Source organism: Leptodactylus fuscus, chromosome 11, assembly GCF_031893055.1.
Source record: "Leptodactylus fuscus isolate aLepFus1 chromosome 11, aLepFus1.hap2, whole genome shotgun sequence".
Taxonomy (NCBI): domain Eukaryota; kingdom Metazoa; phylum Chordata; class Amphibia; order Anura; family Leptodactylidae; genus Leptodactylus; species Leptodactylus fuscus.
Window position 1 is genome coordinate 85,027,122 of NC_134275.1, and position 26,337 is coordinate 85,053,458.

At 44.7% G+C, this 26,337-nt stretch overlaps 2 protein-coding genes across 5 annotated transcripts in view; one reads left to right on the plus strand and one right to left on the minus strand.

The window, feature by feature from the left end:
* MAP4K1 (mitogen-activated protein kinase kinase kinase kinase 1) overlaps window positions 1-20,567 on the plus strand; it is a 50,508-nt gene extending 29,941 nt beyond the window's left edge. Inside the window, exons 2-31 of the mRNA XM_075260299.1 lie at window positions 1,350-1,407; window positions 4,991-5,081; window positions 5,644-5,708; window positions 7,712-7,767; window positions 7,952-7,999; window positions 8,562-8,604; window positions 9,148-9,220; window positions 9,342-9,473; window positions 9,563-9,625; window positions 10,515-10,596; window positions 10,879-10,998; window positions 11,702-11,780; window positions 11,862-11,923; window positions 12,157-12,212; window positions 12,854-12,895; window positions 13,969-14,035; window positions 14,120-14,279; window positions 14,746-14,828; window positions 15,220-15,304; window positions 15,387-15,463; window positions 15,633-15,693; window positions 15,779-15,881; window positions 16,337-16,395; window positions 16,496-16,599; window positions 17,065-17,242; window positions 17,346-17,414; window positions 17,506-17,589; window positions 18,023-18,093; window positions 18,689-18,738; window positions 20,463-20,567. Of these exons, the coding sequence (XP_075116400.1) occupies window positions 1,350-1,407; window positions 4,991-5,081; window positions 5,644-5,708; window positions 7,712-7,767; window positions 7,952-7,999; window positions 8,562-8,604; window positions 9,148-9,220; window positions 9,342-9,473; window positions 9,563-9,625; window positions 10,515-10,596; window positions 10,879-10,998; window positions 11,702-11,780; window positions 11,862-11,923; window positions 12,157-12,212; window positions 12,854-12,895; window positions 13,969-14,035; window positions 14,120-14,279; window positions 14,746-14,828; window positions 15,220-15,304; window positions 15,387-15,463; window positions 15,633-15,693; window positions 15,779-15,881; window positions 16,337-16,395; window positions 16,496-16,599; window positions 17,065-17,242; window positions 17,346-17,414; window positions 17,506-17,589; window positions 18,023-18,093; window positions 18,689-18,738; window positions 20,463-20,532 (2,391 nt within the window). The 3' untranslated portion in view covers window positions 20,533-20,567. The remainder of the gene's footprint in view (window positions 1-1,349; window positions 1,408-4,990; window positions 5,082-5,643; window positions 5,709-7,711; window positions 7,768-7,951; window positions 8,000-8,561; window positions 8,605-9,147; window positions 9,221-9,341; window positions 9,474-9,562; window positions 9,626-10,514; window positions 10,597-10,878; window positions 10,999-11,701; window positions 11,781-11,861; window positions 11,924-12,156; window positions 12,213-12,853; window positions 12,896-13,968; window positions 14,036-14,119; window positions 14,280-14,745; window positions 14,829-15,219; window positions 15,305-15,386; window positions 15,464-15,632; window positions 15,694-15,778; window positions 15,882-16,336; window positions 16,396-16,495; window positions 16,600-17,064; window positions 17,243-17,345; window positions 17,415-17,505; window positions 17,590-18,022; window positions 18,094-18,688; window positions 18,739-20,462) is intronic.
* Window positions 20,568-21,495: 928 nt separating this feature from the next.
* RYR1 (ryanodine receptor 1) overlaps window positions 21,496-26,337 on the minus strand; it is a 92,751-nt gene continuing 87,909 nt past the window's right edge. For all 4 annotated transcript variants that reach the window (XM_075260851.1, XM_075260849.1, XM_075260850.1 and 1 more), the window contains 8 exons: window positions 26,175-26,235; window positions 25,246-25,392; window positions 24,856-24,990; window positions 23,999-24,155; window positions 23,842-23,906; window positions 23,296-23,396; window positions 23,147-23,198; window positions 21,496-22,962 (listed from right to left, as the gene is read on the minus strand). In XM_075260851.1, the coding sequence (XP_075116952.1) occupies window positions 22,867-22,962; window positions 23,147-23,198; window positions 23,296-23,396; window positions 23,842-23,906; window positions 23,999-24,155; window positions 24,856-24,990; window positions 25,246-25,392; window positions 26,175-26,235 (814 nt within the window). In that variant the 3' untranslated portion in view covers window positions 21,496-22,866. The remainder of the gene's footprint in view (window positions 22,963-23,146; window positions 23,199-23,295; window positions 23,397-23,841; window positions 23,907-23,998; window positions 24,156-24,855; window positions 24,991-25,245; window positions 25,393-26,174; window positions 26,236-26,337) is intronic.

Below are 26,337 nucleotides of genomic sequence, written 5' to 3' on the forward strand. Positions count from 1 at the left end.
AGCCCCAGGAGGTATGTCACACTGTCCCCAGAGGTACACCAATATATAGCCCCAGGGGGTATGTCACACTGTCCCCACAGGTACACCAATATATAGCCCCAGGAGGTATGTCACACTGTCCCCAGAGGTACACCAATATATAGCCCTAGGAGGTATGTCACACTGTCCTCAGGGGTACACCAATATATAGCCCCAGGAGGTATGTCACACTGTCCCCCAGGGGTACACCAATATATAGCCCCAGGAGGTATGTCACACTGTCCTCAGGGGTACACCAATATATAGCCCCAGGAGGTATGTCACACTGTCCCCAGGGGTACACCAATATATAGCCCCAGGAGGTATGTCACACTGTCCCCCAGGGGTACACCAATATATAACCCCAGGAGGTATGTCACACTGTCCCCAGGGGTACACCAATATATAGCCCCAGGAGGTATGTCACACTGTCCTCAGGGGTACACCAATATATAGCCCCAGGAGGTATGTCACACTGCCCCCAGGGGTACACCAATATATAGCCCCAGGAGGTATGTCACACTGTCCTCAGGGGTACACCAATATATAGCCCCAGGAGGTATGTCACACTGTCCCCCAGGGGTACACCAATATATAGCCCCAGGAGGTATGTCACACTGTCCCCAGGGGTACAACAATATATAGCCCCAGGAGGTACGTCACACTGTCCCCAGGGATACACCAATATATAACCCCAGGAGGTATGTCACACTGTCCCCAGGGGTACACCAATATATAGCCCCAGGAGGTATCACACTGTCCCCAGGGGTACACCAATATATAGCCCCAGGAGGTATGTCACACTGTCCTCTGGGGTACACCAATATATAGCCCCAGGAGGTATGTCACACTGTCCTCAGGGGTACATCCATGCGTAGCCCCAGGTGCCATGCTTACGTTAGAAGCACAATGAAGCGTCAGTCAGTCCTTATGGAGCCGTCCATTGCAGTTACTGGCACCCCAGAATTGGGCGGTGAGCTGCGTACATCCCTCATGGCCCCTGTGGCCACATGCAGACCCCTGTCCTGGGCGAGAGGATCCTCCATACAGTGCGGCTCATAATACAGACATCACTGGGGGTGAGGACTAGTATGTCATACATGGGGACTATTATGTTACATTTGGGGATACTTTGGGGGCCATTACAGAACTATATGTCATTTATAAGTGATGTCTACTTTGGGGGGATCGGTTAAGACATCTCACTAGGGGGTCCTTCACTTGAAGAGGTTAAGAACCATTGGTCTAGGTGGACTATCATCAGAATATTATTATTAGGATTATTTTATGTTACTTCATTATTCTATTAATGTTTTTTTTTTCTTGTGCAGGCGAGGAACAAGGTGGGAGGAGAATTGGCCGCAGTGAAGATTGTGAAGGAGGAATCTGGTAAAATATAATAATATGTGATTATGTAATATACAACAATCTACATATGTAATGTACTGTATATAATCCCTGTACTGTGACATCACTGTGTGTATTATCTCTGTACTGTGACATCATTGTGTGTATTATCCTGTACTGTGACATCATTGTGTGTATTATCCTGTACTGTGACATCACTGTGTGTATTATCCTTGTACTGTGACATCACTGTGTGTATTATCCTGTACTGTGACATCACTGTGTGTATTATCCTTGTACTGTGACATCACTGTGTGTATTATCCCTGTACTGTGACATCACTGTGTGTATTATCCTGTACTGTGACATCACTGTGTGTATTATCCTGTACTGTGACATCACTGTGTGTATTATCCTGTACTGTGACATCACTGTGTGTATTATCCTGTACTGTGACATCACTGTGTGTATTATTGTGGTCGGGTTATCTTCTCATACATGTAGTGTCCTCCTGATAACCAGCCATGATGTCCTTATTGTGGTCGGTTATCTTCTCATACATGTAGTGTCCTCCTGATAACCAGCCATGATGTCCTTATTGTGGTCAGGTTATCTTCTCATACATGTAGTGTCCTCCTGATAACCAGCCATGATGTCCTTATTGTGGTCAGGTTATCTTCTCATACATGTAGTCCCCTCCTGATAACCAGCCATGATATCCTTATTGTGGTCAGGTTATCTTCTCATACATGTAGTGTCCTCTCCTGATAACCAGCCATGATGTCCTTATTGTGGTCGGGTTATCTTCTCATACATGTAGTGTCCTCCTGATAACCAGCCATGATGTCCTTATAGTGGTCAGGTTATCTTCTCATACATGTAGTGTCCTCCTGATAACCAGCCATGATGTCCTTATTGTGGTCGGGTTATCTTCTCATACATGTAGTGTCCTCCTGATAACCAGCCATGATGTCCTTATTGTGGTCAGGTTATCTTCTCATACATGTAGCGTCCTCCTGATAACCAGTCATGATGTCCTTATTGTGGTCAGGTTATCTTCTCATACATGTAGTGTCCCCTCCTGATAACCAGCCATGATGTCCTTATTGTGGTCAGGTTATCTTCTCATACATGTAGTGTCCTCCTTATAACCAGCCATGATGTCCTTATTGTGGTCGGGTTATCTTCTCATACATGTAGTGTCCTCCTGATAACCAGCCATGATGTCCTTATTGTGGTCAGGTTATCTTCTCATACATGTAGTGTCCTCCTGATAACCAGCCATGATGTCCTTATTGTGGTCAGGTTATCTTCTCATACATGTGTCCTCCTGATAACCAGCCATGATGTCCTTATTGTGGTCAGGTTATCTTCTCATACATGTAGTGTCCTCTCCTGATAACCAGCCATGATGTCCTTATTGTGGTCAGGTTATCTTCTCATACATGTAGTGTCCTCCTTATAACCAGCCATGATGTCCTTATTGTGGTCGGGTTATCTTCTCATACATGTAGTGTCCTCCTGATAACCAGCCATGATGTCCTTATTGTGGTCGGGTTATCTTCTCATACATGTAGTGTCCTCCTGATAACCAGCCATGATGTCCTTATTGTGGTCAGGTTATCTTCTCATACATGTAGTGTCCTCCTTATAACCAGCCATGATGTCCTTATTGTGGTTGGGTTATCTTCTCATACATGTAGTGTCCTCCTGATAACCAGCCATGATGTCCTTATTGTGGCCAGGTTATCTTCTCATACATGTAGTGTCCTCCTGATAACCAGCCATGATGTCCTTATTGTGGTCGGGTTATCTTCTCATACATGTAGTGTCCTCCTGATAACCAGCCATGATGTCCTTATTGTGGTCAGGTTATCTTCTCATACATGTAGTGTCCTCCTGATAACCAGCCATGATGTCCTTATTGTGGTCGGGTTATCTTCTCATACATGTAGTGTCCTCCTGATAACCAGCCATGATGTCCTTATTGTGGTCGGGTTATCTTCTCATACATGTAGTATGCCTCCTGGTCACCACATGTGATCTATTCCTTAGTAGTTCAGGTAAACTCAAGAAACAAAAACAAGATCTTTGCCAACACTCAAGAAAACTAAATCCATGTAGCGTTGAGCTGTCTCTCCTCTTACATGACGTTGTTATCTTCTTTCACCATGCCCTCGCCCACCTCTCCATATTCTTGACATGTGGATGTCTCTATGTTGCCGCTATCTCGGTATTGGCCGCCGTCTTGTGGTTCTTTCCACGGTAAACAGACTTTCTGAGGCTTTCTATAAAGGTCAGGTTGTTCTCAGTTTTTGTTGTGCTGCTGCAGAGCTGGTCGGTGACTCTTAACAACATATCTCATTTAAAGGGATGAGGTTATGAAAAAATAGGTAATTTTCTGGCGACACATTCCCTTTAAGCCCGGTGCTTGCTCTTGACCTTGTTCTTTGTGCTGCCCATTAGCTGCCGTCCACAGAATACAGATGTCATTTCTGACAGTATTAGGGATGGCCACAAACAACCTCTGTGACGGGTACAGATGAAAGGGGATGTCTATACATAGGAGGACCTGAAAGACAGTCAGATGATAGAGAGCAGGGAGCAGAGGGTGCGGCACTCAAGTACTTAACACTACTGACTCCTAGTTTTTGTGTCTTCATTAGAATAGGAGAAATAACCCTGAGTAAGTTCTTGTGGTTCTTTTACGACTTCCTTATCAATGTTTTCTCCTGGGCCACACGCCCTGCAGCAGGCAGCGCCGACAGACCGCCACACACCTAACCGGTGCATACAGCACATGCTGGTGCTTGAGAAGAGACTTATCACTATTCATCTCTGTTCACACTTGTGCACTGTGCTCAGATAGCATCTACATGGCACTGGCACTCACCTTATTCTACAAGATCGCTCAGTAGGTCGAATCTCGCCCGGGTGAACATTATGCATGCTCTGGTGTAACACTGTATTGCCGTTTTTCAGGTTTGCTTAGAGTGGACCTTTCAGCACCTTCACCATCTCCATCTCTTTGCATAGGTGCCCCTCCACTGGTGCAGTTGGAATTTTTTCTCTAGCCCCCACCATTTCTGAGCAATTCATGATCCATAGATGGTGTTGGTCAGACCCCAAACTACGCAGAGAACCAAACACCAGGACAGACTTTGTTACAAGCTAAACAAAGCTTAAAGTGAATTCCACAAGTAGTCATTACCACTGACTAGTCCGGATATGAGGGCGCCATGCCTCATGTTTTGCCCCTTAGGGTCTCCTCCCCTCTGTGTTTCCTTGGTCCATGAGAGGTCTCTTGCAGCTGATCACATGCAGGCTAGAGAAACCATAGCACCGGTGGCTTCAATTGTAGAACATGACGTCCACTTGAGCCAAACGTGTTGTGTCCCTCACTTTGCAGCATTGGGGGCTTTAAATGACTCTTCTCGGGGGAACTCTTTAAAGAGAACCTTTCACCAACAATATAAGTACAGGTTGGATACAGGATCTTTAGCTAGTGGCCATTTTTGACCTTGCAGAGGAATTGATCAGATAGATGAATCCATCTTCTTGGTGGTACATGTCTCCGGACAAGGAATCCCCTAAACATTTGCTATTTTCTCTACTTATTCTGCAGATGAAGATTTCTCTATAATCCAAAAAGAGGTGATCATGCTGAAGAGCTGCGCTCACAAAAACATTGTGGCGTACTATGGAAGCTACATGAGGTGAGGATCTAATGAGACTAGACATGGTCTCCACCACAAGAAGGGACAACTCTTGGTATCCATCATGCCATAGGTATTAGTGCAATTGAAAAAAATGGATCCCACATTTTGGACCTCCCCATTAACGAGAGTTGAGAGCCCCATTGAAGTCTATGTCCACATTTGGACAACTCTTTCACCTTCATTGGTTGAACCAATTATCTACAGCAGCCACAAGGAGTCTGAGATAGTTTGAGAGACGTCCCCAGTTTCATTATTGGTTCAGTCTCTTTCTCTCCCTGTATATATAAAACCCCCGGTGAAGAAAATATGATCAGGTAATGGTCATGTGTATACTGAGGTAAATGAGTATCCGTCATATAACACCCCTAAGTCACATTCTCAGGTGGGTTTTTTGCCACCCTGGTCCATTACAATGTCTACCATCTCTACAACACTCATCATTGGTGTTAATGGCCACAAGTTATAATATGGACAGTAGAAAGGTTTCTTTAGGTTCCTCCATATATAAAATAAAGAGCCAAATTACTGATATCTGATATTTCTTGGTGGCTAATTTCAGGGCAAACAAGTTGTGGATCTGTATGGAGTTCTGTGGAGGAGGCTCTCTGCAAGACATATATCAAGGTAGGAAGATGTCATAATGTGATTCTGGTGACAGTGTGTGTCACCAGAATCCAGCATATCAACTCAGATAGATAGGTTAGGTTAGGAAAACACTGTTCGATTCAGTTGACAATAACCTATCTATCTGCAGGACTGGGGTGATATGCTGGGTCTGGTGACAGTAACCTATCTATCTGCAGGGCTGGGGTGATATGCTGGTTCTGGTGACAGTAACCTATCTATCTGCAGGGCTGGGGTGATATGCTGGGTCTGGTGACAGTAACCTATCTATCTGCAGGGCTGGGGGGATATGCTGGTTCTGGTGACAGTAACCTATCTATCTGCAGGACTGGGGTGATATGCTGGGTCTGGTGACAGTAAACTATCTATCTGCAGGGCTGGGGGGATATGCTGGTTCTGGTGACAGTAACCTATCTATCTGCAGGGCTGAGGTGATATGCTGGTTCTGGTGACAGTAACCTATCTATCTGCAGGGCTGGGATGATATACTGGTTCTGGTGACAGTAACCTATCTATCTGCAGGGCTGGGGTGATATGCTGGTTCTGGTGACAGTAACCTATCTATCTGCAGGGCTGGGGTGATATGCTGGTTCTGGTGACAGTAACCTATCTATCTGCAGGGCTGGGGTGATATGCTGGGTCTGGTGATACTAACCTATCTATCTGCAGGGCTGGGGTGATATGCTGGTTCTGGTGACAGTAACCTATCTATCTGCAGGGCTGGGGTGATATGCTGGTTCTGGTGACAGTAACCTATCTATCTGCAGGGCTGGGGTGATATACTGGTTCTGGTGACAGTAACCTATCTATCTGCAGGGCTGGGGTGATATGCTGGGTCTGGTGATACTAACCTATCTATCTGCAGGGCTGGGTTGATATGCTGGGTCTGGTGACAGTAACCTATCTATCTGCAGGGCTGGGATGATATGCTGGTTCTGGTGACAGTAACCTATCTATCTGCAGGGCTGGGGTGATATGCTGGATCTGGTGTCAGTAACCTATCTATCTGCAGGGCTGGGGTGATATGCTTGGTCTGGTGACAGTAACCTATCTATCTGTAGGGCTGGGGTGATATGCTGGTTCTGGTGACAGTAACCTATCTATCTGCAGGGCTGGGGTGATATGCTGGTTCTGCTGACAGTAACCTATCTATCTGCAGGGCTGGGGTGATATGCTGGTTCTGGTGACAGTAACCTATCTATCTGCAGGGCTGGGGTGATATGCTGGGTCTGGTGACAGTAACCTATCTATCTGCAGGGCTGGGGGGATATGCTGGTTCTGGTGACAGTAACCTATCTATCTGCAGGACTGGGGTGATATGCTGGTTCTGGTGACAGTAACCTATCTATCTGCAGGGCTGAGGTGATATGCTGGGTCTGGTGACAGTAACCTATCTATCTGCAGGGCTGGGGTGATATGCTGGATCTGGTGACACTAACCTATCTATCTGCAGGGCTGGGGTGATATGCTGGTTCTGGTGACAGTAACCTATCTATCTGCAGGGCTGGGGTGATATGCTGGTTCTGGTGACAGTAACCTATCTATCTGCAGGGCTGGGGTGATATACTGGTTCTGGTGACAGTAACCTATCTATCTGCAGGGCTGGGGTGATATACTGGTTCTGGTGACAGTAACCTATCTATCTGCAGGGCTGGGGTGATATACTGGTTTTGGTGACAGTAACCTATCTATCTGCAGGGCTGGGGTGATATGCTGGTTCTGGTGACAGTAACCTATCTATCTGCAGGGCTGGGGTGATATACTGGTTTTGGTGACAGTAACCTATCTATCTGCAGGGCTGGGGTGATATACTGGTTTTGGTGACAGTAACCTATCTATCTGCAGGGCTGGGGTGATATACTGGTTTTGGTGACAGTAACCTATCTATCTGCAGGGCTGGGGTGATATCCTGGTTCTGGTGACAGTAACCTATCTATCTGCAGGGCTGGGGTGATATACTGGTTTTGGTGACACTCTCTTTAATCCTATTCCTTTCTTCTCAGTTACTGGAGCACTTTCTGAGCTACAAGTTGCTTATGTGTGTAGAGAGACCCTCCAGGTGAGTATATGAGGTTTATTACAAGGGCTATTACATGTTAGTAGAATATATACATCACTGTGTTGGTTTTACTCAGGGTTAATCAATGGTAAAACTATAGGGGGACGCCCTCTTCCAATATAGGGGTGAGCTGTTATACTTTTTGGGAAAGAATTACAAATGTTTTGTTACCATCTCTGCCCAGGGCCTGTCCTATCTCCATAACCAAGGCAAGATGCACAGGGACATTAAGGTAGGTACCTATGGCTTATTTCAATGCATTTCTGTTTTGACTACTCACCTGCACATTTCTAAATAAGAAAAAAGCAAAAATGTGTATATATATATATGTAATTATATGTGGGGTGAGGGATGCAGGTGGAAGGTCAACTTGTTGGCCCTACAGCACAGTCTATATGTGATAGAGCGACCTGTCCACCCTACATGTGTCCATCAGGAAGGAGGCGTCTTATATAACAAGACTAGGGCGGGGGCAGGGAGACTTTAATCTAATGACTGTCCATTATACTGTATATTATACTCAACTTCAGTGACCAAGGGACGGCGTAGCGAGCAATCCCAGACCCCAGCACTGGCCACCAATTCAACTTGTTCTGTCTTTGACAATGTCTCTGCTCATTCTTCATGATGTTGACCACTTTGGAGGCTTCCATCTTGGTGCAATTGTTACATTGTTACAAACCGTAACATGACCGTGGTCTGACAATGGGAGACCATTCATCACATTTGTCGTATGATCGTATGATATGGATGGAATAACTGAAGCCCATTGTTGGGTTTTTCTTCATTTCCAGGGAGCCAATATTCTTCTCAACGACAGCGGAGATGTCAAACTGGGTGAGTGTCAATGAGGAAGTAAAAGCTAATACTAAGTATCCAACGTAACGGAGTAGATTTTCTCACACTAACAAAAAAAATAGGTGGACTTATTAAAAAATTTACCTGGAGGACCTGTCATGTCAGTATTTTATATTGATAGCCTAATGGTATTAGTGAGTGGCATGCAATTCCTAAATTTCCCTGCGGGGGCACTGCAGGAGAATCAGACACTTGCGAGCAGCTTATTTTCAGGGGACTCTTCTAGCAGAAATGGACTTTCCTTCTATGTTTTGTAGGAATACAGTAGTGAATTGTTGGCCCGCCTTATCCCACAACTTTTTAGGTTTCTCAAGGATCACGTGAGAATAGTGTCCTATTGGCATATGTCGGGCCTCTATGTGTCAGCTTACCTGTTACAGATGGATACAGGAATGTTTAGGGCTTCCGTTAGAGGATACTTCTAATATACACCTCTAACCAAAGGAAAAAGTGTAGTGTCAACAGATCCTAAAGAATATGGTGGAAGGCGACAACACTAAGGCCAAGCTGTTTATTTTACAGCCGATTTTGGAATTTCTGCTCAGCTCACGGCGACTTTTGCGAGAAGGAATTCCTTCATCGGCACTCCTTATTGGTAAGGTATACTGTTTTCAGAGATATGTCCATCCTTCCTTACGTTGGTTCATCCACATAGAGTAGTGTTTTTGGAAAATAGTGTCAACACATAAATAAGTTAGGATTTTATGTCCATGCAGGATGGCTCCCGAAGTGGCAGCGGTGGAACTCAAGGGGGGATACACGGAATTATGTGACGTCTGGTCTCTAGGAATCACGGCTATCGAACTAACTGAGCTGCAGCCGCCCATGTTCCATGTGCACCCCTTGAGGTTAGTGATACATGAGCTCCCTCCTATGTAGAGAGTAGATGTGTAAGTTCTACTTGGAATTTATCTCATATCTGTTCTTTTAACTTCAGGGTCCTCTTCTTAATGTCTAAAAGTGGTTATCAGCCTCCTAAACTGAAGGATAAGTCAAAGTGGTAAGTGATATCGGATGACAATCCTGGCGGAAATGGTGGCTGTACACCTTCAACAGTAGTCCAACAGATAGTCCTCCCGACCTCTCCAAGCACATGGTGGCTGTACACCTTCAACAGTAGTCCAACAGATAGTCCTCCTGACCTCTCCAAGCATATGGTGGCTGTACACCTTCAACAGTAGTCCAACAGATAGTCCTCCTGACCTCTCCAAGCACATGGTGGCTGTACACCTTCAACAGTAGTCCAACAGATAGTCCTCCTGACCTCTCCAAGCACATGGTGGCTGTACACCTTCAACAGTAGTCCAACAGATAGTCCTCCTGACCTCTCCAAGCACATGGTGGCTGTATACCTTCAATAGTAGTCCAACAGATAGTCCTCCTGACCTCTCCAAGCACATGGTGGCTGTACACCTTCAACAGTAGTCCAACAGATAGTCCTCCTGACCTCTCCAAGCACATGGTGGCTGTATACCTTCAATAGTAGTCCAACAGATAGTCCTCCTGACCTCTCCAAGCACATGGTGGCTGTACACCTTCAACAGTAGTCCAACAGATAGTCCTCCTGACCTCTCCAAGCACATGGTGGCTGTACACCTTCAACAGTAGTCCAACAGATAGTCCTACTGACCTCTCCAAGCACATGCATGACCCAAGCGAGTTACCAGACACCAGACCAGACATCCTTGTAAACAATGGGTGGGAGATGTCGAAATTGTGCATGCCCAATCATTCTTTCCCCGACATGTTGGCCAAATGTCTAACACACATTAGAACATTGGCTGGCACCATTTACCTGGTTGGGTTCAGCCAAACGTAGTCTGATTTGTACAAGACTGTTCCTCCTGTTTGCATTCTGACATACCTAGAATATCTTCTTGGTCTCTTAGGTCTGCAGCATTTCACAACTTTATCAAGGTGGCATTAACCAAAAACCCCAAGAAGAGACCAAGTGCCTCCAAGTTGCTCACAGTAAGTATTTTCTGCAGAACTAGATGTCTACAAAGAAGAAACTTATACGGTGGAATACGTCATTTGTGCACATGATGCACTTCCTACCTGTCCCAATGGCGGTTACTTCCCTACAAGTTTTGTTTCTCTACTTGCCAGTTTCCATTCTCACCTCTTTGTGACCTTCTTATTATGGACTATCGAGGCCATCTCGGCTACTATAATAATAGAAGCCATTATTGTCCATTTGCCTCTTTTTTTGGAACATTTTACATGACTTCTGTCTTCCCTACTCTCTTCCAGCACCAGTTTGTCGCCCAGACAGGACTTGGTCCTTTTCTCACTATGGAACTGTTAGAAAAACTAAGAAATCCAGAAAAGCATCATGAAACCTCCAACGCTGAAGAAGAGGATGACATGGAGGTGAGGGAATTCTTGGTTAAACTTTATAGTGGCAAGATGAAATGTAAATGTTCCCCTAAACTCAATATGGTCAGAGGACCATCCTTGGCCTTCTCAACTTCATTATCTCCAACAGGTTGGAAGATTTTTTAGAACTTTTCCAAGGTTCATGTTTTGAGAAGACCACATCTGATCTAGAATTTTTCTGCTTTGGGGCCTTTTCTTCTGAAGGACATGACTCTAGAAGACTATTTTGGATGGCCATTCTACAGGGGCTTCTATTCAGTATTTATGGCCCTGATAAGTGGCCAGAAACTAACCCTGTTCACTTCCATAAATCCCAACCAGAATTCCACCGCTATTGTAGTTGGTCATGGAAGTGTTCATCACCATAGAGGAGCACTAAACCTAAAGCTACTATCCTATAAAAAATGTCAGAACTGCAGGTATATGAAATCCTAATAAGGAACCAGTATGGTTTTAGGTTCAAAAAGTACCAGTGTATTTATTATAGTAGTGGTGGACAAGTTCTAGTCCCAACACTGGTGCCAAGAAACTACAATGGTTCACCAATTCTGGTTCTCCATTGCCATAACTGGAGAACATCTTGTAGGATTTCCACGTTTGATTTCCTAATCTTTTCTTGTCTTTCCGTAACAGATCTTGCAAATTCTTGGGCCTCACTTACACAATACAATGATCTATTGTAACTTTTGTCCTACAGTTCCTTTCAACATTCTCTCGAATCCTCTCAAAAAAACGTCTTCCAAAAAAAGTTGGGCGCTCATCGTCGGACATCCAGTGTGAGTCGCGGTGTCCATTGTTGGGTATAAGGATGAAAATGGAGCATAAGGTAAAAAAATCTTTCCTGTTTTGTCTTATAGTAACCCAGATCAACTTAAATCGCCCTCCGAAACTGAAAATGGAAGAACCAATTGTGCCAAAGGTAATGAGGAGCATAATCCAAGGTGCAAATACTCTTGGTGTCATATAGTCTTGTATATGGCCACATGACCTCTATATGGTCACCCAGTTCTTGATCATTACTGATACTGAAGACTAAAAATTAAATAATAATAAATATCAAAGCCCACCTATTTATGTAAGCTCCACCCCTTGTCATGGCCGGATAGGAAGGTCTTCTGCTTCTCTGTTCACACTTGTGTTTTCTTTTTGAAGACTGACCTAGAGCCAAGCCAAGCTCAGAGCACCGCCAGTACTGCGCCATACGTCAGGTAAGTAAGAAATACAAGCAACCATGGGGCTCCTACCAAAATACCAAAATTTATCCCAAAATGAGATGTAAACTCTGTCTTGTGGAAAAAAAAAATTTGTAAACTATATTGACATGGAAAATTTAAAAAAATATATATTTACAAATATTTTTAACATAAAAATCGGCCGTTCTCTGTCGACTCACTTTAAAGGGTTTGTCCAGGAAAAAATGGATAATCCCTTTAACTTTTAAATCAGCTGGGGAATTGAAAAGAAGTTAAAAAATTGATACTCACCTGTCCCTGATGCTCCAGTGTTCCCCTGGCATGTTCCGGTCCTTATGCCACATGGGTCTCTTTCGGAGTTCCGCTGATTGGCCAATAGGCCAATCAGCAGCTTCAATGGAAATCCAGAAGAAACGCGGGAGAAGCCGCCAAAGCAGAAGAACCACAAAGCCCCAGGGGAGTATAGCGGGCAGGTGATTATGCATTTTTTAAAACAAATTTTCACTGCCCTTGGCTGATATAAAATTTAAAGGGATTGTCCAATTTCGCCTGGACAACCCCTTTAAGCACAGTGAGCCATTCAATGAGAGACACCATGTATCTGCTGCTTACTTTGCATATATATAGCGTTTGATGTGCTATAATTTGTGTTACAGTTTCTGTTCTGATGAAGACGATGACTATGATGATGTTGACATGTAAGTATGTACATGAAATGAAACTGGGGGCTGTGGTTTCCATTTGAGTATCTTTACCTCCTCTAGATTATCAGCCTCAGCCTTCTTCATGGTATAGCAGACTACACTTTCCTATACAGTTAAAAAATTGAAGTATTGTGACAGATAAGAGAACAATGTATTTGAAAAGGACCTACAGCCTGGACACCAAATCTACACCGACCTCTAAATTAGGACTTAGCTATAGATAAGTCATTAATTGTCATCTTAGAGAACTGCTTTATATTAGAAAACTATTGCAGTATTAAATGAATTGGCTCATCAAGACAATCCCTTTAAAGAGCACCTTTCACTACATCCACCGAATACAACACTTTGCATCCTCCAATGGACCCTGCTTCACTGATTCTGACGCAGTTGGAATTTTTTTTCTAACCCGCACCGTTCCCGAGTAATCTACCACTAGTTTCAGTACAATTATGCTCTCTACTATCAGGTGGGCGGAGCTTGGTTAAAGCATGTAGTCTGGGACCGCCCACCTGATAGCAGAGAGCATAATTGTACTGAAAGTATCTGCACTGATTGCTCGGGAACGGTGGTGGCTAGAGAAAAAATTCAAACTGTGCTAGAATCAGTGGAGCGGTGACTATCGAAGGATGCAAAGAGTTGGAGTTTGTGGAGGGGGTGAAAGGTCCTCTTTAAATATTGTGTTATAAACCTGGTGTCTCCTGGAAGTGATATGTCCTATACCTGGTGCTAAGTTTTAATAATGCCTTGACCTACCTGGTGCTCTTGAATTATAGTAGTATCTGAAGTTGTGGAGCCACATACAGAATCTAATAGCCCAATGTGACTACCATATTGGTGTCTGACGGAATTGGAAACCCTTATCGGAGCGCAATAGTTTAGTCACATGCCCCAGTGTAAGAGATCTTCTTCGCTATGTAAATGGTAATATGGACCCCATTGTTAGAGGCTTCCCAAAGCTGTCAGAATCAACATTATCATATTTTTCCAATGTGGCCTATATGATTGATATGAAAATCCCTTTAATTCCATTTTCAACTTTTTCTTTTTGATATGTTTATCCAAAGACCCGGCAGCATGGACCTTAACAGCGACTCATCCCCTGAGGATTCTCCTCCTCCATTACCCCCTAAGGTGAGGCCAGTTCTTCCACGTGCTACCTTCATTTGATTCCCATTGATGTTGCATCAACTTACCAACTCCTCCCATCCTATACAGCCCAGATTCCGCACTTCGTCTGCTGAAACGAAGAGAGATCCGGACCGGCTCCACACTCCCTCCACGCTGGTCCGATGCTATAGTGGGCCAAGTGTACCCCGAAGTCCAGCACAGGCTTGGCCGGAGAGGTTGGAGACCCAGTTATCTGCTGCCATCTCTGGTGAGTGGTGGGAATGGAGGAGAATTTTTACAGTTAGTTTTGATGGCATCCGTGTTTCGGAAATTTGCACCAAATGTATCAAATGCTACAGGATGTTGGATAAATTTGCACCAATAGCATGTGTTGTTTGTGATACATTTCATTGAATGAGCCCATGCCTTAACAATGGATAGTTTTGTTTTCAGGCTCACGGACCCCCCATATGGACTCATGAAAAACCCGGTTATGTGTACGTGTATAGGGCCATAGAGAAGAATGGACCATTGTGCTCTCTGGTTGTGTGCATGGGCTGTAGGGATGTTGCAACATTTTTTGCAACTTGAGAGAAAGTTGCATTTGATAAATCTGGTGCACAGACAGGGAGCCACGATAGCCGAGCCCACATATACAGCCATATTACTGTGTGCATGGGGCCTATAGCACTATCCTAAGAGCTCATATACCATCTGCTTTCCTCCCATCCCAGAGCCATCCCTCTTAGTGCAAGATCTTCCAACAAACCTTCCCCCATCTTTGCCCCCAAAGAAAGGAAGAACACAAGTGAAACAGGTAAGACTATTGTTTGTCTCCACATCCTCTGTGCACAATGTCGGTTTTACCATTGAATTCTAATGTGCACAAATAGTAGCTGCCTATGGAAAGGAGAGGGGAGAGAGGGTAAATAGGGGAGGATAAATAAAGAGTATCACAACCAAAATCTGTACAATCACATCTGAACAGGTCAGCACCTCTCTCTATATGTCCTGCACAGTCCTTGGACTGTCTCTGCGTGATAGAGACAGTTATGGGGCTGATTCTCCTCTACTTACTGTGTGCAGTGTACGGCATCTAGCCTCTACCAACCATGCACACTGATATTATTAGGACATATACACAGTATATCATGCATTTACCTTACCCTGTGTCCTATACGTAACCTTTGATGTATCCCGGTGTACAGACTGACTTCCAGCTAAAGAAAATCTTTAACGGATGTCCCCTGAAAATCCATTCCGCAACCACCTGGAACCATCCAACCTCTAAAGGTGGGATCCGTCCTCTACCCAAACCCTTTGTTGTCCATATTTGCTTATTCCATTATTATATGAGATGTTTTGCATATTTTAGATGTCCATGTGATACTGGGAGCTGAAGAAGGGATCTTCACATTAAACCGCTCAGAGTCTCAGGCCTCTCTGGACCTAGTGAGTAACCAACCCCAAAATAGGGGAGTCCTGTGTAAGAGGTCTTCTGGTCTGAGATGAGGAGGGGGTGCTAGGTAGAGCAGATTGGGTAATTCTGTACATGGTACGTTTTCTGTCGCTATATGATATACGTTATGCACTTGTTACCAAAAAAATTTCTTTCTCCAAGTTGTTTCCAGGTCGGACAACATGGGTCTATTGTATCAACAATGTACTGATGTCCATAACGGGTAAGGAAGATCAAAAGGACATCTAACATGTGTGTTCTGTATAACATAACGGATGATATTTCAATGTCTGGTCTTCTTCTATCAGGTAAAGTCTCCCAGCTCTACTCGCACAGTCTTGTGACTCTCCACGAACAAATTCGAAGAGAGTATCGCCTGGGTCACATCCCTACGCACAGACTCCTGCCCAGGTATACACAGCGACCCTATAGCCTTCCCTAGACACTGTGAGGGGTATGCTGGTGGGCTTGGAGATCTGGTTTGACCACTGGAGGTTAGGTCATTGGTCTAGATGACTCTGTCTGGGGTGTGCCAATAGAGTTAACAGAGGGTTACAGGGTTTAAAGGGGTTCTCCAAAATTTAGGATGAATAGTTTATCCTTAGGACAGGTCATTCATTGGAGATTCCGTCACCTGGGCCCCTCACTGAATGCATGGAGCAGGAAAAAGAGGCCATCCTATGCTATCACAGTTCATGTGAATGGCCACTATACAGTGTACGGAGCCATCTCCATGCTAAGAGTATGGGGTGGTGGAGGTGGTGAAAGTCCCATCCATAGGGACATATGGAACACAAAAGAGGGTAACAAATGGAGATGACCAGAACTAAACTCCTAATCTTTATTTTATTATATCCTTTCTACAGGAAGAAATCAACTTCTAGCAAAATCCCAGACACTAAAGGCTGCAAGAGCTGTTGTGTAGGTAAGTCACCTTGCCATACTGATACTTGACTTTGCCGTCTATGGCCATGGTCTCCTGTTGTATTTCTTTCGTTCCTCTTCCATTATGTTGTCACTTTCAGCTCACAATGACACGTCCGGCAGCTGGTTCCTTTGCGCCGCCCTGGAGGCCTCCGTACTTTTGTTGGAATGGTATAACCCTCTCGAAAAGTTCATGTTGTTAAAGGTAATAGTCGTCAATCTTCTTCGCTGTGTTCCTTGTCCCTTCTATCATTACTGTATAGCAACTGAATGTCATACCATAAGTCTGATAGGATCTTGCCAGGAGGATAAGGAAGGGGCTACCAATGGGCCACCAATGGGCCACAAATGTAATGGGAATTCAAGAGCAATGAGGACTTGTAGGAAGTGAAGAGTCATTGTAGAGGTGACATAAGTCTTGGTCCTCAACTTACTGCAAGATATCATAGACAACAATCAAAACTGAAGAGAAGATTCCATGTTGTCTTGCAGTACATGTTTCTTTGGAGGCCTTGTATTTTGGAAGGACCTCTTCTGTTAGTGATCACTTTCCTGGTCTTTGTTTCTCCAACTTCTCACTCATGTTATATTCTTGTAGTCTCTTGACATTTCTTATGTCCCAGACTCATCACTAACCTTGTGTCTTCTTCTTCTTCTTCTCATTCCCAAGCACTTTGACTTCCCCCTGCCGTGCCCCTTGAAGGTATTTGAGATGCTGGTGGTGCCAGGAGAACAGTATCCAGTAGTGTGTATCGGGGTTAGCAAGGGGACGTCCCCTCATTGCAAAATTCAGTTCCAGACCATCAACCTCAATTCGTTGACCTCTTGGTTTACAGACCACAAAGACGGTAAGAGATTCGCCGAACAGTCTGTGGACCGGTAGTCTTCATCGTACTGTTGCTTTCGTAGACATTACCAAATGTGATTGTTGACCTCCTTGTTTATTAGAAGGAGACTCCAGGACGGGTCCGGTGCAGGTGACGCAGATCGGCTATGACCAGGTCTTGGTCCTCACAAACAGTAAGGATGCCCTCCAGCTACCCGCTTGTCTACTCTATTCCTTATTCTTCTGAGGATGCAAAATACCAATGTCTGATCTTCTTTGTTACAGATACACTAAATTTGGTGAACCACAGAGGAGAACCTCAGCATTCATTTTATTTTCCTACATTTTCTTTCCCGGTGGACTCCATGGGTGAGACTCCAGTGTTCGCGAAGCTTATTTCATACTGTGTGATCTAATATTTAAAGGGGTTTGACCCAAAATGAAAATTTGGAAATTTTGTAGCCAAAACTATAATTTGGTAGTATGAAAGGTGAGGATCTCTTCTTTCATTGGACACCAGGATCACTGTTCTAAGTCTTATAAAGCTTGAGATATAACTGTAGTGACCCCTTCCCAGCCTCAGCTTCCCTGCATTAAACAAGAACCATCCCCTGTACTCCGAGTACACAAAACAAGGGAAGGAATGAAGAGCAGGATTTCACAGAAAGGAGACTAAATCTAGGAATAAAGTATATGACACAATTTATTAATGACACAAATCCTGTGAACATTTTTGTTACTTTTTGTCCTATCCGCCCCATTCTGACCCAGAACTCATTGGCAATGTGTCTTATCTTTCCAGCTGTTTCTGATGACTACGTCCTGGTTTTAAGGAGTAAAGGATTTCAGGTCTGGAAATTGAGTTTAGCAGAGGTAAGTCCAAGTATTCAGATGTGCAAAGGGGCAGATATGGAATAAGGAATATTTCTAACAATGTATCATTCCCTTGCTGAACCGAATTGTATTGGCTAGATCATAAATTCCAGACGATGACTTGACAAGGGTCACCAAAGGAACCTTAAACCTAGAAATTAATAGTAAAAGTGAAATCTTTCTCTTACTTGTATATCACCATCATATTCTGTAGCACGACAGATATTGTCAGTCACTGTCCCGTGTAGGGTTCACTATCTAAATTCCCTATGTGGGAAGAAACCGGAGTACTTGGAGGAAACCCACCAAACTAGGCGAGAACATACAAACTCCTTGCAGATGTTGTCCTCGGCAGGATTCGATCCCAGTACTCCAGCGCTTAGGGATATGGTTTAGTGATCTTCATATCTGTTTGCTGCCGCAGCCAGTTATCTTACAGCTAGACTAAAATTTTTCAGAAGGGACAATGGCTGACTGCCATGACTGCAGCTCTTAGGACAAGCCCTAGACGTGAGCGCTCTGCAGCTCGGTGACACTAGGAGACCCGTAGACCCTTCACCTCCCGTCTATTTCTCAGATCCCTTCTCTTCCTCAGGTACTGGTGGACTATCTAGATCGCAGTTTACGCTTGTTGTCGTCAGACAGGTGAGAACATGGAGACTTCTTTCTTCTTTCTAAAAACAACTCCTCGTAGCCCCAAACCACAAGAAAGACCACAAGGAGATGAGCAACTCGATTCAGACTGAATCGGTTTTGACACGAGCTGTCTAATAGCTTTCGGTTTGGTCTGAACCTGAATCTTTTGGGATTTGTCGTCCATAAATCACTTTGAAACTCTGAGGTGTCTTCAGATCCAAGAGTATAATAAGTGGAGGCCTATGGGAGGTGCGGAGACCTAATAAAGGGCCATCCCTTCTCTCACCTCTCATGGGCTCCTTGAGGTGTCTGACGCTCCCCTCTTTGGTCATCTTTCAACACCCTGGGTGATGTCATCAACCCCATGTGACCGCTGAGACCCATAACTGGTCTCTGTGGTCCCTCGGGGTCTGTGATGTCACCCAGGTGGCTTCAGTGTCGAGGTGTTTATGGTGTTCCACCATCAGTGACCTTCTAAGGTTACCTGAAGCTAATGCTAAGAAATTTACAATACCTTAGTATAGAAATGTCCTCCAATTTACCTCGTTGTCTCCAACATGTCATCTGCCATGTGCCCGAGACCTGTGTGGTGGTTCATGGAGTACAGGCATGTCAAGCATGCGGCCCTTTACAGGCATATCTGCGGCCCGCACAAAAGTCTCAAACTTTGTCTCTAAACTTTAGAGACAAAGTTTGAGACTTTTGTGCAGGCCGCAGATGTACAAAACTCATGATCAGCACTTGGAAAGTGAGCGGTGGATTGGGGCGGCCCTGCTGGACGCAGCGCTGCTCCAGCGGCCGCCCCTCACCCTTCGCAGAGAGCAGGTCTCCCTGCCTGCTCTCTGCCTGTTCCGCTCCGCCCCCTCCTCCCTCCGCTCCGCCCCCTCCTCCCCACGCGCCGGGTGATGTGGCCACGTAATCAGGCCTGCACCCGACATGTGCCTGCGTCCTACGCGGTCTCACAAGACCGCTGCGCAAGCTGAAGAGCAGAAGCAGGTAAGCTTCTACAGAAGAAATTGTGATTTTTCAAGTATTTAACCCCCATCCTACGGGGAAGGGTTGGGGTGCTGGGGAAGGGGGGCTTTTTGATGTCTGTCTGGCCCTTCCTTGGGCCTGAGGACTGTTTTTTTTCCCACCCACCTTGTAATTCTTCCACTTGGGGGTTAATTGGAGCATTACAGTCTGTAGTGCTCCTATTAACCCCCAAGTGCAAGAATTGCAAGTGGGTGGGAAAAAAAAGGGAGGGCCAGACATCCAGAAAGCCCCCTCCCCCAGCCCCCTCCTTCCCCAGCACTCCAACACAATAATGGTGTCATTTTACCAGCAATCAAAGGCACCTGGAGCTAGATTCGGGGCCTGCGTGCATTTTTATGGCAGCCAGGAGCCTTGTGAGGCTCCAGCCTGTGATTCTATACTTTCTATTGTATGCGACTCTATGTAGCCTGCAATAGAAATGCCGGATTTTTGCGATGTATGGTATTAGTGATCAGTCCCCTAGGCCCTAGCCATTAGCTGCTGTGTGCGTCCCTCGCAACAACCTCTTGTTACTCATGTGGCCCGCGGGGTACCCTGAGTTTGACATGCCTGATGGAGTAGATGCAAGTCCATACTTTGTTTGCAGCCCTGGTATAACATTGAGTATCCAGTATGGCGGCAGCATAGACAAGAGGTTGCAGGAGCCCTTAAGGATTGTTGTATAAGCTGAAGATGACTTTTTTTTTCTCCTACAACAGAAGAAAGATCATAGTTGAGGCTCAGCGCTCGGATAACAGCAACACCAACTTGTACATTCATGAATGTTAGCCTTCCAATGGACCGGATAATAAGCCTCCTCCGCTGGATCCCCAAGCACCCACCTCCATGTTGGGAAGAAATCGGGAACCCTGAGAAGGCGTCTTTTTGTAGGATGAGTTTCCTTGGGAAAGGACTGCTGTCTGTATTACGGTATAAGCTTTGTGTATTGGCTGCGGCAGTATTGTGGGAGATACTGTCTGAATGTCTCTGTAGGTTCATGCACTTTTAATAAAAGTTTGTTGGATTTGTCATTGGTTTGAAGCTGTTCTGGTTTGGAGTGAACTTGTTGAAATGAATCTGGTGGACGAACCTCGGGAATATTCATAAAGCGAATCTTACAAGGTTTACAGGGTGCGATGCAGTCCATGAGATGGGCAAACTTCCTCCAATATCTGGTGAGAGTATATACACCTAGGTGTCTGTATATGGGGGGTAATTCCTCTGCTCACCATATCCCTTGTGACATCACTATGCAAATGGTGATGTCACAGTGCTCAACAGTGATGTCACAGAGAACCATTTTGATGTCACGGTTGCATTATGTTACAGTGTCCCAGTGTGATGCCACAATGCCCCACTGATACATTGCAGAGACACATTGTGGTGTCACAACCCCTATTGTAACATTATAAAACCCCATTAGGATGTTACATTGCCCTTTATGATGTCATTATGCCACAGTATGAGGTCACAATTCCTCTTTCTGATATGACAGTACCCCCTTGTGATGTCACCATGTCCCGCTATGATGCCATGGTGCCCCATAGTGCTGTCGACCAGACACATTATGTTCTCACAATTCTCCTCTGTGATGTCATATTGCCCCACTGTGATGTCACAATGCCCTGCCCCATTAGGGATATCTGGAGAAGCTTAACATAGGAGTTGCAGACTCTAAGGCTTTACATCTCTATAGGTGACTAACTTGTATTAAGGAGGGTCTTTGTATTAGCAATAACGAGGCCACAAATCTTCCAGCGTCATCAATAAATATTTTATTACAGACAAAAAAAGACAAAAATGTTGCACAGTGAGCTCTACCCCTCCCCCGCAGACTCGCCCCTATAGAACTCTATGCATCTCCACAGATCTGTAAGGGGCGACCGTACTACAGAGAGTATATTGCTGATTGTTGGGGTGGGTGTTGTGCCTTCCCATAGATACAAAGTATGAGAGAGATGGGACGGTCACAACACGCGCAACACCAAGGACTACATTCAGGCGACCATTGTACTAAGGAGCCAATCCTCCCATGTAGCAATATGGTAAACGTTCAGACTTGCAAAAAAAAACACTAACCCCACATGTCAAAATGTGTTTTTTTTTTCTCCTACACTTAGAGGTATAAGGCACTAGAATAGAGCGAACACAAGTAACATCCCCATCAACAGTGACGACAACTTGCAGAAGCGACCAGCAAACTTTGTGCATGTATCTGGCTGTCCAGGTCGATGGGCAGTGCCAGTGGCTACCGTGTGATATCAGGGCACAAAGAAAGGTCAACCCAGAGTCTAGCAAAGCTACATCATCTCCTAATCCATTCCTTTTATTGTTTTAGAAATTTCTACATTTGGAAAAAAAAAGGAGAAAATTTTTCAATTTCGGAAAATAGGAACAGCAAACTAAGGGCGATCAAATCGTGAGGTTGCAATGAGGTTGCTGTTCCGTATAGACTGCCTCGCTACAAACAAAAACCGCAGACAAAAAGTTTCCAATGGTAAATACCACATGGTTACTAAAATAAACCAGAATTTAAGGTTGTGTATTGTGTTCACAGATCGGTGGTGAGGTCTCTCCTCTCTGCACAAAAAATTTTCTCACACTATACTCTTGACATGTTGGAAAGGTCAGGCCTACAGAAGAACAAAAAAAAAAATTCACCACCATCGGAAGAGTGACCTTAAAGTGACGGCAATACACAAAGTAACAATCTCACTTCATCATTGCACTTCTCCATAGTAAATTTTGTTGGCAGTGAAGACATTGACCTATCGATACTTTGCAAATTCTTGGTGGCAGTGAGAAGACGTTGAGGCAACAGGTTCCTGGAGAGCCATGGGGAACACTTCGGAGAACCTGAAACTTATGGTGCCAAGTCCTGGCAAAGTCCTCGAAATAAATACAAAATGCTCTGCAGGAGCTGCAAAAACTTGATGCTCTGCAGGAATCTTGACGCTTAAGATAAAGTGGTCTTCAAAGACATCTGGATCTTAACGATATGGTAGCATCCAGTTAGAAAGTTGACGCTCTTCAGAATCACTTCTGTGTTAGAAGAGACGGAGGTGGATTATCTCTCCAATGTCTCCTTCAGGTTCTTGGATCAAGAAGATGTTACCCAGTACGTTATCCAAGCTGATCTTCATAGGTTTTCCGGAAACAGTCTCCAGCCGGGAAGAAATCCCAACATCTCTCCTGGTACATCTTCCAGACGTACGACTCCTTCATGGGAAACAAAGATATTGGGCATTAAGTGGACAATGTCACCTACATGTTATGCATTCAATGAGACTAGGGTTGGATAGACCATCGATATCAGATCTGTCCTCCAGCTGACTGAAGAGACGAAGCTCTCCAGCGAGTGTACCAATCCCAATACAATGTGTAATGGTGGGGAGAAGCTCACCTGCCCAGTGTGTTCCGTCTCATCCTTGTTAATGAGATACATCAAGAAGAACCTAAGACACAGGATACAAAATATGTCAAAACGCATAACATCTTGTATCAGAAATAAGACCATAACTTCATTATTCTCTAAGCAACCCCCCGACTAACATATAATTGGCCAAGTTATGTTCTTCAAGGGTATGCGTCTCAAAGCCGTGCGGCGTCGTGTCAAAGTAATCACTGCCAATGCCACAGATGAAGCATTTGGTCTGGAGAAAAAAAGAGAAAGAAAAAAAACTTGTTACAAACCAATATTTCCACCCATGATGAGGCGAAGGTCTGGAAGATGTCTGGGAATAAGAGGGGCCTCAGAAAATGAAGAGGATGTCAAAGTGGCTGATTTGTTCTACAAACAGCACCACACCTGTCCAGAGGTTGTCTACGGTATTGCAGTTCAACCCCTTTACTGTTAACGGAACTGAACCAGATACAACCGATTGATGGGCCTGTTGGTATTTCTACTAAAAGGCCGCCATTTCTTTCTATTCTTGTACAAACTCCTTAAGATTAGCTATGGAGAATGTAGAAACGTGTTACAATGAAGAAAAGGAGACAAGGTAAAGGAAAAAGACGGACTATTGGTGGAGCTACGACTGAAGCATGTGGTCATCCGGTTGACTGATGGGGTGTAACATATTGAGGGAATTGTGTTACCTCCATATCCTCCTTCACTTGTTCCTGTTGGTCTCTCAGCTCTCCAAATGCGTCAATGATCAGACCTGTTGGCGGAGAACATGTGCAATGGACATTGAGATTCTTATGCAAGTAGTGAAAAAAAAGACAAGGCTGAGGTTTTGGAAGAGTAACCTACCCTGAATGATGGCCAGAAGGATGACAATGACAAAGAAGAAGAATGTGATGTCAAAGACGACACGATAAAGTTCATACTCGTCTCCTGCAGGGTCTTCAATCTCATCACCGATTCCTCCACCGGCTCGTACCCCAACATACATATGGAAGAGGTAACACTGCATGGAGGGGAGCCCAAAGAATTGTGTGTTAGGACAGGCAAGAAGTACACGACTTGGTTAAAACGTGTGTAAGGTTCGGACTGGGTAAGGGCAAGATAAAGACTAAGCCCATGAGAAACATTTATCTTCTAATGTCTCCAAAGGAGAACTCATCAATGTATGATGGCTGAGGGTTCGATGGCTAGGCAGTAGGGTTGAGCGATCGGGATCAGGAAAGGTCAGATCCCAATTGGCAATCGAGCAAATTTCACAGCTGAAAAATGATCGAAAATCAGATTTTGAAATTTCAAGATCGGCTCAACCCTACTGTAGATATAATATACAATTAGGGTTGAGCGATCGGGATCAGAAAAGATCAGATCCGATCGGTGATCGAGCAAATTTCGCGATCGGTTGGAAAATGATCAGAAATCGGATTTTGAAATCGATCAAAAATCTCATAATCGGCTCAACCCCACCAGGTAGCCCACTATCACGAGAGCATTGTATGGCCACCTCCAGAGAAATGGGGATCCCCATACTTCAGCCCAACGAGAACCTGGACAGGTCTAGTGCACTAGAAGGGGAGCTGCTCTTACACAGTGACTTGGTATTCTTGCTAATAATGTCGGATCATGAGTAGGGAACCCCCTTCTGTCCATATGACCTATAATTATGGGGTTCACTGAATACCCCAGATATTCGATAGGATACTCACAGTCATCATATCATCACACTTCATATCCGGTTCATCTTCATCCTCACTCTTGTTGTAGAATTTCCGGAAGAAGTTGAAGGCGACCACAGTATAGAGATACACGACCACGGCCAAGAGTCCCACCGTCATCATGAGCTGCCGGGAATTGTCAAAAATAAAGGAGGGTAAATAGGGCAGAAAGAAGTTATAGAAGGGGCAGGAAAATCAAGGAACCCTCTGAGATTTATAACAATGCGGTAAGTATCGGCCTATGAAAAATCCCATATGGCAAATTGAAGGGGTTTTTTAGGTGACAAACGGAACATCATGCATTGAAAATGTCAGACGTCACAAAGAATCCTGTTTCTAGAAGGTAGAGAAGTTTGAAGGGTAAAAACTTGGTCCACCGACCTGTTTGCCATTGTGGGTGACTGATGACAAGATGGTACGGAGGGTCTTCACTCCCATGGCAATGTCCAGAAGATGAGCGGCAAAGAAGAAGTTGTTGTAGTGTCCAAGAAGGGACATGACCAAATACCAGACCAGGTACAGGAAAGACTGGGATCAAAAAGAACACAAGAGAATGTTACTTGTTAAGAAGATTTTCCACCATCTGAACTGACCCCAGTTCTTTGCACTCCTCTGATTCTGGGGCAATTGGAATTTTCTCTTTAGCCCCCACCAATCCTGAGCACTGTATTCAGTCAGTGCAGGTAGTTTTGGTACCTGATTGATATCCATGCTCTCTACTGTCAAATGGGTGGTATCAGGCGGGAGCAGGCATGGGGGTGGGATTTAGAACTCTCTGACACTGTCCAATCAGAGTCAGACAGAATCAGAGCTCAGAACCACACCCCCTTCCACGCTACTAGATGATGTATGAGGCACCAAAACTAACTGTACTTATTACTCAGGAACAGTGGGGGTGAGAGTAAAAATTCCAACTGTGACGGAATCAGTGAAGTGGCAACTATTAAACTGGACAGTAATCCCTTATACATGGGAAGGAATAAGAGTCCAATTGCTCTGGTCCCAGTGCTGAATTTGCCAGAGATCAGGAGGATGTGAAACCAAAATTCCCCCTTAGGCCTCCTTGGGAATGGCGCTTACAGTCCTGGCAGACACGTAGAAGGGGCTATTGAACTGGTTATTCAAGTGCACTGGTGTTCATTTACAAGGAGGCTTTAGGGCGACTTTTGGTCTCCTGTCCACCTGATCAATGGTGACTTCTAATTGGGCTTAAGGTGTGAGGCCCCTCTTCATTATGGAGATACAGGCCCAGGACTCCCTTGTCCATTGCCTTTCCCCTTAAGATGCTACCATTCGGAAGTAGTACTCACATTATCTGTGAAGACAACTCCAAATTTCCAGATCTGGTACTTTATGTCGATGGAGGTGACCCTGTTGTAAAGAAACAATATGTCTAAAGGTCAGGACATGGAGAAGACAACTATGGAGAGAACTAACATAATAGAGATTTGGGTTTACTTGGGTAAAGTTGTC